At 39.3% G+C, this 12,592-nt stretch overlaps 1 protein-coding gene across 1 annotated transcript in view; it reads right to left on the bottom strand.

The window, feature by feature from the left end:
• Positions 1-11,365, bottom strand: part of POLQ (polymerase (DNA directed), theta) — a gene marked incomplete at its 5' end in the record, with an annotated part of 52,756 nt that extends 41,391 nt beyond the window's left edge. The window contains 5 exons of the mRNA XM_009700817.1: positions 1,037-1,256; positions 3,887-3,995; positions 8,400-8,556; positions 9,961-10,091; positions 11,183-11,365. Coding sequence (XP_009699119.1) covers positions 1,037-1,256; positions 3,887-3,995; positions 8,400-8,556; positions 9,961-10,091; positions 11,183-11,365 — 800 coding nt within the window. The remainder of the gene's footprint in view (positions 1-1,036; positions 1,257-3,886; positions 3,996-8,399; positions 8,557-9,960; positions 10,092-11,182) is intronic.
• Positions 11,366-12,592: the final 1,227 nt, after the last annotated feature.

Raw genomic sequence — 12,592 nt, 5'->3', positions numbered from 1 at the left:
AAATAAGCCAACTCCCTTAAACTGTTCAGTCATAAGCCTAGTTTAGTTCTTTCTCTCACTTAATTTAGCACCAATCCAAAGAAACTACTTCAAAAAAATATCCAGAAAAGGAGATGCGACATCACCTTCTCAATATGACCACATAAAAGCAAGCTTCCAGATATTCTTGTCACTAACATTTCCTTTTGTTTCTAGGATCCTTTTTCTTTGCCGTGCTACCATGCTACTGACAACAGAATGTTTGCATACAATGAGAACCGGGTGCAAAACATTCCAAAATATTGCTGGCATTCAACTCATATTGTCCAACTACTACACTAGTATTACACAGAGTAGTTGAGAGGACTGTGGAGAGAATTCACCCTTCAAAGGCTCTACAGAAAAGGAACCTACAAAAGCACAAAGTGCAAATTTCCCATTTCTGCCCACTTGGTTCTTCCAAATCATTATAGTATGTTATCCTTAACTTTTCATGTCCTTTTCAAGTGTGCAAAAAGACTAAATACTGAAAACAGATTCAGAAGAATGAGGATGGACATCATTGACAAAATTAGATCATTTTGCAGTTAGAAATGATCATTAAGCAGGTTCAATACCAGATTTTGACGCAAATACATTCTCCCAATGATTAATGCAAATTCCTTCGCCTAACCAGGAAATACTTACCTTCATTTATGAAAGTGAAGTAGATTTCAGGACACAAGATAGGGTCGTGGGTAAGGGGAGAATCAAACTCTTTATACCTGTCAAGTGCTCAGAAACAAGATAACTGCAAAGTCAACTTTGTCTTCAAGTCAGATTCAAGAAAGTTCAAGAACTTGATGAACGTGTGTTTTGCTTTGGTTTTTTGTTTAAATCAGTAGAAGTTAAAAAAACCAATTTTGTTCTCAGTTTGAGCATACAATCTATGAAGTAAACAATGAAGTCAGGAATGTCATTTATTTAAAAAAAAAATTAAAACATACCAGCAGCTGTGTTTTTAACTTTAGCTGTACAAAAGGTGTTATCCCAAAGCCACTGCTTAGATTTTTGTTACCTTCAGTTGAAGCTTGGGCTGGAATTCTCGCACTAAATTCATGGAGGAGTCATAAATGTTGCTGCCAATTTTCACCCGCTCCTTGAGGGGCACAGGGCGAAAATCCGTACAGTATAGCTCTGCATCTAACCATGAGGCTAGGAGTCCCAAGTTAGGGAGGGTAGCACTCATGCCTATTATCTGTATCCCACGAAAACCTGGACTGGTCATCTTTGCCCGTCTGGAAGTGGTTAAAAGAAAATGAAAGTTAGTGACAACACAGGCTACTGTTCTGGAAAACAGGATTCAGAAAAACTAACTCAATCTACTTCCTTCCAGCATCTAAAATGCAAAACTATTTTTTTCAACATCTTGACAAAGAAACAAGCCGTACTGTACTCTTGGCAAACACAATGTCAGGTTATGTATTGATAACAAAGTAATTCAACTTTTTATCATTTTGAACCTAAACTTTAAGCTTCTTTAGGTAACAACAGCCATAAACTGACTGCATATTCAGAGAAACTGAAAACAAATAAATAAGGCAACTATTTCCTTGCCATTAACAAAAACATGGAAATAAACAAATGGTTCAGTCTCCACTGCAGTTTTTCTAAGCTTAAATGCCTTAATTAAAACACTTCCATTTGTCTCAATTTCAGGACAAATAGTACTCGACTAAGGTCTTCCTAGAGTTGGGAACCAAAGCCCTTAGTTCAGCAAAGAAGCAAGCAGCTTCAGTTCTCAAAGTGCTGAACAGATCTTCCACTAAAGGCAGTGAGAAATAATGGACTTACAGACCTGAAAACACAAACCATTAATTTATATACCCAAATGTATATTTAATTCAGGCTTTTATATCCACACAGCAGGGTTTTTTTATGCTCCTAAGCCTACGTTTGAAAACTATTCATTTGCATTGCATTGAACCACAAATCGACACTTCAAAAAAATAAAAAGGTCTGACAAATCAATGCAAGCTCAGAAACAGCCTGAACCTTCTTAGAAGATCCTGGTAATCCTGGCAAAGACAAGACAGAGGAAACAAGACTACCTAGAAGCTAGAATAAAAAAGGCCAGTCACTGATGAGACAGAAACAAGGATGTGGAGAGGCAGACTCTCTCTTATCCAAGCTCTTCAAGCATTTGCTAGTACAGCTCTGCCTCCTAGGTTGCAGATTTTTCCCCCTACAGCAACTTTTGACCTTCAAGGATTAAAAAAAGTTCCAGCTCCACAACACATTCTTTAACTGGGGAGGAGAAAAATCTGCTGCAGAATTTTGGCTAGGTCTGCAAAAGCCTCACAGAGAAGCAAGGGCACCCACACTGGCAATGGCCAGAGAACATTCTCTTGGTGTGAAGACACAGCCTTATACTTCAATGGGACATCCAGCTAACCATTTTAAAAGCTCTTAAAAGTACTGGTCATTCTGATAATTGGCTGGACAGTGTTTAAAGAATTTGGATAAAGGGGTTCTTGTTAAATAATTGAAAAAAAAAAAAGCACCACAGACTTGGGAGGACATTTGAGAGAAAAATGTGGTCTTCAACTCCAGGAATCTCAAGTGGATTCCAAAACAAAAATAGTGGCCACCTCCTTCACGTCAGTAAGTGGTAAGGGAAACCACTGTCAGCTTGACTATGATGATGGAGAATCTGGGCCCTAGCACCTATATAATGAAGTACTGTGTCTTCGCAGGAACATTCTCTGATGCATCTATCCCTTTTTCCCTGACAAATGTTTTCTCCTTCCTGCTTCTTTAATGCAAGGGAGGAAAGCAGATAGTGGACCTGCACTTGTGCTGCAGCTACGTGATAAGCCAAGGTAAAAGGAGTGGCAAAGCCACTCACGCTGCTCTGAAGTGTACTGGCTTCCAAGACTTACTGGGAGAACATGGGAAAAAGTCAGAGGTGATTAGACCCAGAACACTGCTGGATTCTGGAAATCAGGATGGGAAATACCAGCTAAAACATCCAGTGGAGAGCCAATGTAGAAATGGCAATTCCCTCAGAACTAAATAGGTAGTCTGTGCTTAGCCCAGCACTGGTACGACTCACAAGACCAGCAGCAGCAGAGAAAACTGGCAAAACCTGGCTTTTTGTGGGAAGGGAACAGTTGATTTTGACACTTCTCTCAGAACACCAATAAAAATTAATAAGGTCAATACACCATCTCCTCCACTTGCCTTTGTCTGTGTTTGAGCACTGTGGAGTCACTGGACAGTTTGTTGTTGGGGACCTAGATAATGAATGGTTAAAAGCCTCTAAAGCTCCTCTGAAACATCTAATCTGTTCCCCAGTGTCCAATTGGTTGTGCTAAAGGCAAGAAACCATGCAACCACTAGGCTATCACATGTTGCAAGCAGAACCACAGATCACCCTGAGCAGTGCTAAGCAGACTACTGGCACATCCTCTTAAGTCTTCTGATCATTTCACCATTGACAAGTTAACAGCATACCCACTCTTCCACAATACCTGAACATTTCAGTAGGATAAATAACCCATTCCATGAAACACTGAAAAATTAAGCAGGGCAAGTCCACTAGCAAAAACATTAAAAGAAATCAAAAGTTTTTCGAAAAATTTAAATAGGCTAAAAAAGGTAAATGAAAGCTTCAGCCTTATTTCTTCTCCTGAGAGAATGAATCCCATGGTAGCATGCAAATTGAAAACCATGAGGAAAAGAGGTTTTGACTACAATGGCAGGCCCCTGAGAGGTCATATGATAAGACCTTAATAACCAAAATAGTCTAGGTCATCACTCTCATAAAAACCCTGCAGTTAACCCAAATTTCCAATCACCCAGAGAACAAAATATTTAGAGCCATCCATAATTTAGCATTAAAAGACAAACATCCTGGTCCACCCACCGTTTTGCAGCCTTCTCTGTAACATATCTAATTTTGGTCAAAAGAAGTTCCAGCAGATACCCTCGATGAGAGTCTCCCAGCATGTGCAACTCATCCACAACCACCACTCCTGATAAAGAGAAGCACTCAGGTTATATCTGGAGGTTATATCTGACAAAGCTTCAAACTAAGAACAGATAGCCTCAATCTTTTCATATTCCACATCATGAACTGAAATTTATATTCATAAATCCAGCTGTGCTTACCAACACCACTATGGCTTCCTTCTGTCACTGATTCTTCCGAGAGCACCAAATCATGACCAACATCATGATATTTCACACCCCCCACTACACACACAATCAGTTTTAAAAAAATAAAAATAAATCGGTTGAGTTGTTAGTCTGGGGCACCACACAAAACAGTATTGCAGCATCTGTATGGTAATCTCTCTGCAAGTAAAAACCCCCAGGTTTCAGAGTATCTGAAAAGGAGCATTCCAGCACCCAAATGAGCTAGTCAACAGCTTTGTTGACATTGCTGTCTTAGTTAAAAACATCACTCCATACTAATACAGTAATGTCAGAAAAAAACCTACAGCAGATGTAATTACACTGGCATAGCCTGCTTCCTATTATATCTTCTTTCACTAACCAAACCTGAATGAGCTCTACTATATAACTTTGGCTTTCTAATGAAAAAAAATCCTTACATGACTGTTCTGTTGTCATCCTACCTCCTGCAAATGACTTTTTAGTCTATTAGCTACCTCCATCAAATTTCTAAGATGTGTATAAATATTGAAAAGAATAAAGTCTAAAAAGCTTTCTGAATATCAGCAGCTGGAGACAACAGACCAGACTAGGGTCTCCCCTGAGGAGAAAACATAGAGCTACTACAACTCAGCCAGCACACCTCCTGCACACATCCCAGCTAGCAGCAGTATGTACCCTTTCTGGCCAGCTGGCAGGGTCACAGGGACATGGAAGAGGTTGAAGGAAGGTTAAATAAAAAAAGCTAGGCACAGAGGACACCAGGCTTCATTAGTCCTGCTGCAGTGGAATTTTTTTTCCTTTTTAGTGCAGCTATGTAATATCTTCCTTGTACAGCTACACAGCAGGAGCTTAAGGGCAAATGTGACCTTATATTATGTTTCAATGCTATTTTTCTGTCTTATTTTTTTTCTCTCCTTCCTACATATGTTCCTTTTCTCCCCATCTGTTTTCTCCCCCCTTCTCGTTCAAGCCACTTAAGTTAGAGTGCTGTATTGCTTCATCAGCCTATTTTACAAACTCCCACCCATCCAGCTCCTCTGTCTTCCTGTACTTCCTCTATTCTGAGCTCACTTGTAAAAAACAGTAATTCATCGGTCACCAAATACATATTCAGCTACCAGAAAAAGCTTTTCCTGCTTCCCCGTACAACAGTCTGTCTGAATTCTTCTAGCAGCTGAGACAAGACAGTGTAATCAGGTATCTTCCAAAGTAAAATTCATACAAGTTACCTTTCCAGTCTTTGTGCCAAGCAGCAGCACATTTTGCATCCTGAAATGAAGCATAGAAGACTAGTGGTACCTACAGGCCAAAGCACAGGGAATGCCACTCTTTGTTGTATGGGCCACTTGTTCTATACCTTTTGCTGCTACTCTGCTAGAACACATATTTAAACTCACACTAAACCTGTGTACTGTATTGCCCTGGCAGTCTGCAAGCTGGTGAGACCTGACTGTCACACATGCACAGTGCTCTCCTCTATTCAGGCAGTACTCAGAACACATGCACCAGGATAACACAGCAGGAGCAATCAGGCAACCAGTATTTTTCACAAAGCTATCCTCATTCTGAAATGGAATTGCAGCCAAGGGGCACTTCAGGTTCCAGCATGCAATGGTATTTTCCACTCAACAACAAGCTCAGGAGTGCAAGTGGGGCCAGAATTTCATCATACTGCATTGCTACTGAAAATGAGGCTAACCTCAGTCTCCGGTTTCTGTCTGCAAATTAGGTGTGTCCCTAGAAGACTGCTGGAAAAAAACTACTAAAAAGTACTTGAGAGCTATCATACATGTTTAGTATAGAATAACTAGGCTGCTTTAAGTCCACATCCTCTTTAAAACTAAAAAGTTCTTAATGACAGGCAGGAAAGATTTGATTTTTAGGTTTTTTTACATACCATTAAACTAGCAATTTTTTTAATTTCAAGTTTAAATTAAGAAAAGAAACAAGTATCACAACAGCACATTACAAATCTATTCCCAGCTGACATTGAGAAGGCAGCAGATTCTTCTCTAATCCGCCTTCCTAAAAATTTCTTTAGCATCAGTGTCAAGAAACTGAAAAACAAGAGGAATATCATCTCCTGTGTACCTGGATGTTCAAAACTGACACGTTATATAATAATTAGGAACACAAAATTGCTTTTAACTGCGTCATACAGCAAAGAGAGCTCTGCCAGGAAGAGGATTTGAGTTTCTCTCAATAATTTCCAAAGGCAACATGAGCTATCAGCAGGAGGTTGAAATCAACAAAAGGAACAGCTCAAGCTTGAGATGGAATCCAGCCAGAATTGCAGTCATCTCCCAGTAACTCATCTCAAAAGATAAAACACCCTCGTTACAAACTGGTCTAAATTTAGAATTAATTAGAAGACAAGGTACAATCTTGCAGTTTCAGACTAGCTTGCTTTAGGTGACAGTTAAACTGGCATTTTCAGCTCATGCCTATATTTTGTAGCTCTCATGAAAATTTATCTCTAAATAGAAATTTTGTCAATTTCTTACTCTAAGATTATTTTTAAACTCAAATTTAATTTTAAAATTCATTTCAAATAAGCATACAAAGGAAAAAAAAAATTTTACCCTTATGTCAATTATACGAACATATTGGGGCACAAGGGAAATGGAGAGTTGCAGCAGAGGTGTTTTCAAATGGTGAAAGAAAAACATCATGCTTTAAGGAGGTATCAGTGTTGAGGACACATCCAAACTCAAATCTTGTAATCATTTGCTGGTTATACCTACATGACTCTTCTCAAGTACATTCCTCTTAGAGAGCACAACAAAATATAGGGATGGAATGGAGGTACCAACCAAAGGGATTTGGCATATCTCTAGCTTCTGAAAGATGTTATCATTAAACAATACATTTTAGTATACTGAGTATGCTTCCAAGGCACCCAAGCCAACATAAATACGGACATCATGACCCCACTCTCTGCCTGGCAGTACAGCTTGTACAGTGTGGTGACCTAGGATCAAACTAACCCTATTTAAAACAAACAAAAAAAACCCCTAAACTAAGTAGCCATATATTGAAATAACTAACTGCATGATCGCCAGTTCTCTTGCAAGGGAAGGGATGAAGATATACATTCAAGAATCTGACTGGACTGCAGAAGCCTCAATTCGAATGAGCTTAAAATGCTGCACAACCACGGTCATCCACTCATCTTCCAGCCCACTGGCAATCTAAAGTACTCATGGTGATCCAGCACCTACAGATCCAGGTGTGAATGTGTCATCCCATTATCTCCCACTCTGAGAAAATCTGCAAGGCTTTATTTCCCTTATTCTCTCTTGGGTTTAAAAAACTCTTTTGGTATACAATGCTGCAGAATATTACACCACCAGATAAACATGGAACAGCAGTTTCATAGGTGAAGGTCTCAGAGAAGTTTCATACTCATCTAGTTTTCCAGTTTTTATATTCCTAAAATAGCAACCAGCTATGCTACAGGCCAGAGTGAAGATGGGAGGGATTACTGTATAAAGTATAACTGAGTATAGCTTTACTGAGCAGGGAAACAGAGAAAAACAAACTTCTGACCCGACTAGGAAAGCACATCTCCCCAAGTGTGCACTGGAAACATAGGCCTTCTTGACATTTTATATCTCCTCCCAAACACTAAATACTACCATTATCTAGTGGCCACTAGGGCCACAGTAACCCAGCAGCCTGAGTTAGAAGGACAGAGGGCTTTTGAGCGGGCTATAAGAGAAAAATTAATGTCACAGCCTTCCTAGTCACAATGCCTACCCAGAGGAGCTGTATGTGTTCATTCCACTTATCTGGATGCAGATGAGCATCAAACACAATTCCTCCTCTTCCTTGAGCTAAGTGAAGGTAAACCATGGATGCCACAATCTGTCCAAAAAAAATAAACATACATACATTCTTGAACTCAAACATACCCTAGACCCTTAATTCAATTTCATTAATTAGAAGACATTTTCTAGCTATATGAATCACTGCTTATTGCAGCTAACCACTGTCCATGGATTGTCATCCGTGTCAGAGAAACTAAAACCTCCAGCTTCTACCTACTCATCCCAGCCGCTGAGCTACATAAAACAGTCCTGATTGCCTTCCTAAATCCAAATCAGAGGTGCTCTGGAAGAAGAAAAATTGCTCAATTTTCCTATATGGCCTGTCTGTCACATACAGAACTGAGCAATACGAAGTATCCCATGATTTCATCTGTACTCAGAGTATGTAATAAACCTCATCCCCGTAACGGTCAAGCCTTAGTATTTTACCCAGTGAGTCAATTTTGTTTTCTTCTATTAGTCTATTGATTAGGCCATTGGCTTTCTCAATGGTGCAGACAGCAACATCCAGGGCAGAGAAACGTCCAGCAGGAGACATGCTTCCCATGTAGCCTTCAACTCTCACACCCACTTCCTGAAACAGCGCCTGTTTTCCAAGGATACAGAATGTCATGTCAAGGTTACAACTCTGAATTTTGACGAATGCCTGCTGGAATCACATAAAAACCTGCATCCTATAAGTACTAGAAATTGTGCTTGTAATGTCAACTAATCAGATTAAATCTGTAGCTCAGCCAGTTACTGCTACTTTTTTTTTTCCCCACTGTCATTTTTTATTTCCAAAGCAGAAGCCACACAGTACACATTGCAAGTTGAAGTGTACATAACTAAGAGATGGGGACCAACGTTTTGTATAAAAACATTTACTGATAAAAAGGTTAGCAAACACACAGTGCAACAGTTTATAATACCAGTGGGTTATGTACAAAGAAGCCTTGCTCCTGAGAAATCCTGGGCAACGGCCCAAATGTGGGACCTCAGACACAGATGTCACAGCTCCCACTGAAAGTCAAGAAACCACAACTTCTTTTCTTCCAAGACTTACTACTGCAGTGCCAAAGCTTTGGCACATTACACACTGCATTAACAAAAGGTACAAATGTTTGAATCCGATGGGTAGGATACCATATGATTTCAAGTATGTGCAGCTACGGCCAAACCTTAGGCCAGGAGTAGTAGAACACAGCATCGATAATCCTCCAGCTTTACAAGATTAAAGTAAAAGCATGTCTCCATTATCAATCACTTCAAAGTAGCTTTTGCACTCAGTTTGTGGCATTTCCTAGCAATTTGCAAGGTTAAGATACCATCTCAGTTTATTAACATCCAAAATGTCTTAAATGTCAGAAACCATGACAAAAATGCCTGCTGATTTTGTATTTGGTTTTAGTAATTGTTGTTACTTTGACATATTAGGTAATGGAAACACTTTGATATGAAAGTCTTTCAAGAAAAAATCTTTTTGTTTTAAAAACACTGTTGCCACTGTAATTTTGTTTTTAAATAGCTGGGGTGAGGAAGCCAAGACATAACTACATTCTGTCAGAACAAATTTTTAGCAAAGTCAAAGTGAAATCAAAGGCACAAAATTCTAGTGGAACACCCCAAGAAAAGCTAAAATATCCTTTTATCCTTTCAGATAATGTTGACACCTTCCCTTTGTAGTTTTTCAGACACAATCTCTAATTAGAAAATTCCTTTAGAGTTTGTTTATTATAAAATCTGTGAATAAAAGCAAGTAACAATGCTTTAGAAGTCAAAGCTGAAATAAATCAACTCCTTAGATTTTTCCCAATTTCCCTTTTTGGCTAAAACTTTCATTTTTTTTATCTCCAACTTAGAACAAGAGCACATTTTAAATTATCTACAAATCCTTTCCAAAACAACTCTGCCAATTTTTTTTTCCTCAAATCCATGCTAAAACTTCTATTTAAAAAATGTGACCCAACAACTACAACCCATAAATTTACCATCCTTGAATGCTACTTACCTGCAGATAACATTTTTTCTCTTTGGCCACAGAGACAAAGGGAAGGATGAGAAGAGCTTTCTTACGAGCTTCCAGGACTCGCTTCAAAATAAGCAATTCTGCAACAAGAGTCTTTCCAGCACTGGTAGGAGCTGGGGGGAAAAACAAGTTTGGGGTGGTTTTTTTTTTAAATAATTTTTAAAGTTAAAAAAAAATCCAAGGAACAAGCATTATAAAGCTAGCATTAAAAGCAGTTACTGGAGAACTTGGGGCAGAACTCTGACTGATGCATCTCTCCCACAGTCACAACCACATTTGCAGTTAACCCCATAACGGGTCAAGAAGACTGCAAACTATTTCTCTTCTAGCCTCTTCCACCATGCTACCAAGGCTTCTGTTTTCATCTCTGCTCCAGAAGCAGCAGCAGCTCAGCAATAAGCAAGGGAAAAAAAAAACAAATAAACAAAAAAAACCCACTACATTCTTCTGGTTGGAGAGGAGAGCTCAGCCACCACCTTACTGACCTAGCCCACAAATACATTAACCCCCTCTCCTCGGTAAGCATTGCTGTTTGCTATCTATCAGCCACAGAAAACTGTGGAGGAGATGCCACATACTGGGGGACAGTCATGACCCAGCAATCAGGCTCAAAGTCTCCTGGAACCAAGTAAATGAAACCCAAATCCAAGCCTAAGAAAATCACCCACCCCTCTTGAAAGTTCTTCATCATCCCAGTGCTGCTCTGGGACCTTCTCCCCATGGAGAAGACACACAAGTTGTCATTTCCCACAGATTTCTAGTGCATCAGCCAGTCCTACTTCTCCTTCTGCACCCCGCTTTGCCCATACATTAGGTGAAGAGAAATTATAAAGGTACTGAAAAAATTAGACAGTACATAACATTTTCAAAAGTATTTATATCTAACATTGCTGTTATCATTCCATTCCTGGTTGACATGGTCTGTAATAAGAGAGAGTCATCATTAACCGACTCCTAATTATCAGTTTCTAAAGGAACACTAACAGAGAAAATGGGGGGAAAAGTCTCTCTTCACAACTGGAAAGGAAACTATCAAGCCAGGTCTGAGGTACAGCAACGGGACAGATCTTAATGGGGTCTCTCCAGAAAAAAGAGGATCTTGACCTTTTTATCTGTCAGATGAGAACCCTTCAGCACCAATACATTCTTGTAAATGACACTGGGAAAGTTGGGGGGGAGCTGGTTTTGTCAGATATTTGCATACCTGAGTAAACTAGGTTCTTCCCTTCCAGAACTTGTCCAAGCATTAGACATTCTGCTTGCCATTCAAACATCTGTACTACCCCCAGACTGTGGTATTTCTCCAGAACTGCTTGGGGAAGACCCCAGCTTGCAAGGAGCAACTTGTCTGCCTGGTCTTCAGGAACATTTACATGCTGATATTGCCCTTTGGGAAGAGAAAATAACAAAATTAAAAAGTTAAGATTCATCCTTGAATCTGAGGTCACTTAGGTTATATATCTAAAGGTCAAACTTCTCTACAAGCTCCTGTATTACGAGAAAAGGTAACAAGAAACTCTCTTCCTTATATTTTTCAGTATTTCCTACGGATGTTTCACCATTCTTCTTATCTCCTGACATCATTTTTTCAATTTTTCCTCCTATAAGATTTTCCACATTCAAATAATTTCTTCACTAAACTCTTGCTCTGATATTTGCTTTTGGGACAGGGCAGCCATTACCAAATACATACTCAAACAGAGAGTTTCAGCACTGATTAATATAACAGCACTACAATGTATTTACCATCTCATCCTTGTCCATACTATTTCCTTTTTAAATAACTGCTACAGAGACTTCAGTAATCCTCACAGACTACAGAACTGCCCAGTCTTTTTTCTTGCTTTACGGATTAATTAAAAAAGCCACATAACCCAAACAAGCAGTTCAAGCTACTCTGTACAATGTGTGTTACTTCAGTTTATTAACACTGATTAGTATCTTCACCACATTGCCAGTTCCTCTAACTTAATTAAGCTCCTCGCTGCTTATTTCTTGTCTTTATAACTCTAAATAATTTTGTGCTGGCCTCCTCCCTCCCCTCCTCCTCCCCTTTTCCAAACCATTAAGATAACCCAAACTTTTTATCCCTTTCTTCTTCTGAGACAGAAAACAGGTTTCTGATCCACAGTAATGCCTCCCATATCACCCATGACTATATAGTTCCCATTTTGTGAAAGACCCTGTCAAATTGAGATGAAAAACAAATAATTGACTCTACTGTACCCATTCTTCTACTGGCACATTCAAAAAATTCTAAAAGAAATTTCCCACCATTGTTGACAGCATAAGGGCAGGCTAGATCAGAAATACTAGCTTGCATAAGCAGCCAGTATTTTTGCTCTCAACATACTAAAATTTTCAACTGCCTTCTTGAGGTTAATCCCAACCTAGCTGTCACTGGCACATGATCATTCTCACACACACAAATATATAAAAAATCTGATACAGCTTAGCTCTGAAAGCTTTGTTTCACTTTGTATAGTAAAAGTACCATACAAATACTAAAAAAAGAAGCTGAACACCATCAGGAGAGAACAGCAGTATGCCACAAAGCAGAACAGGCTTCCCAAGGGGAACCGAGAGGAGACCAGATGTGTCTCATTCTAAAATG

This window comes from Cariama cristata, unplaced genomic scaffold (assembly GCF_000690535.1).
Source record: "Cariama cristata isolate BGI_N322 unplaced genomic scaffold, ASM69053v1 scaffold5340, whole genome shotgun sequence".
NCBI classification, from domain to species: Eukaryota; Metazoa; Chordata; class Aves; order Cariamiformes; family Cariamidae; genus Cariama; species Cariama cristata.
This window is presented reverse-complemented; position numbering and strand designations above follow the sequence as displayed.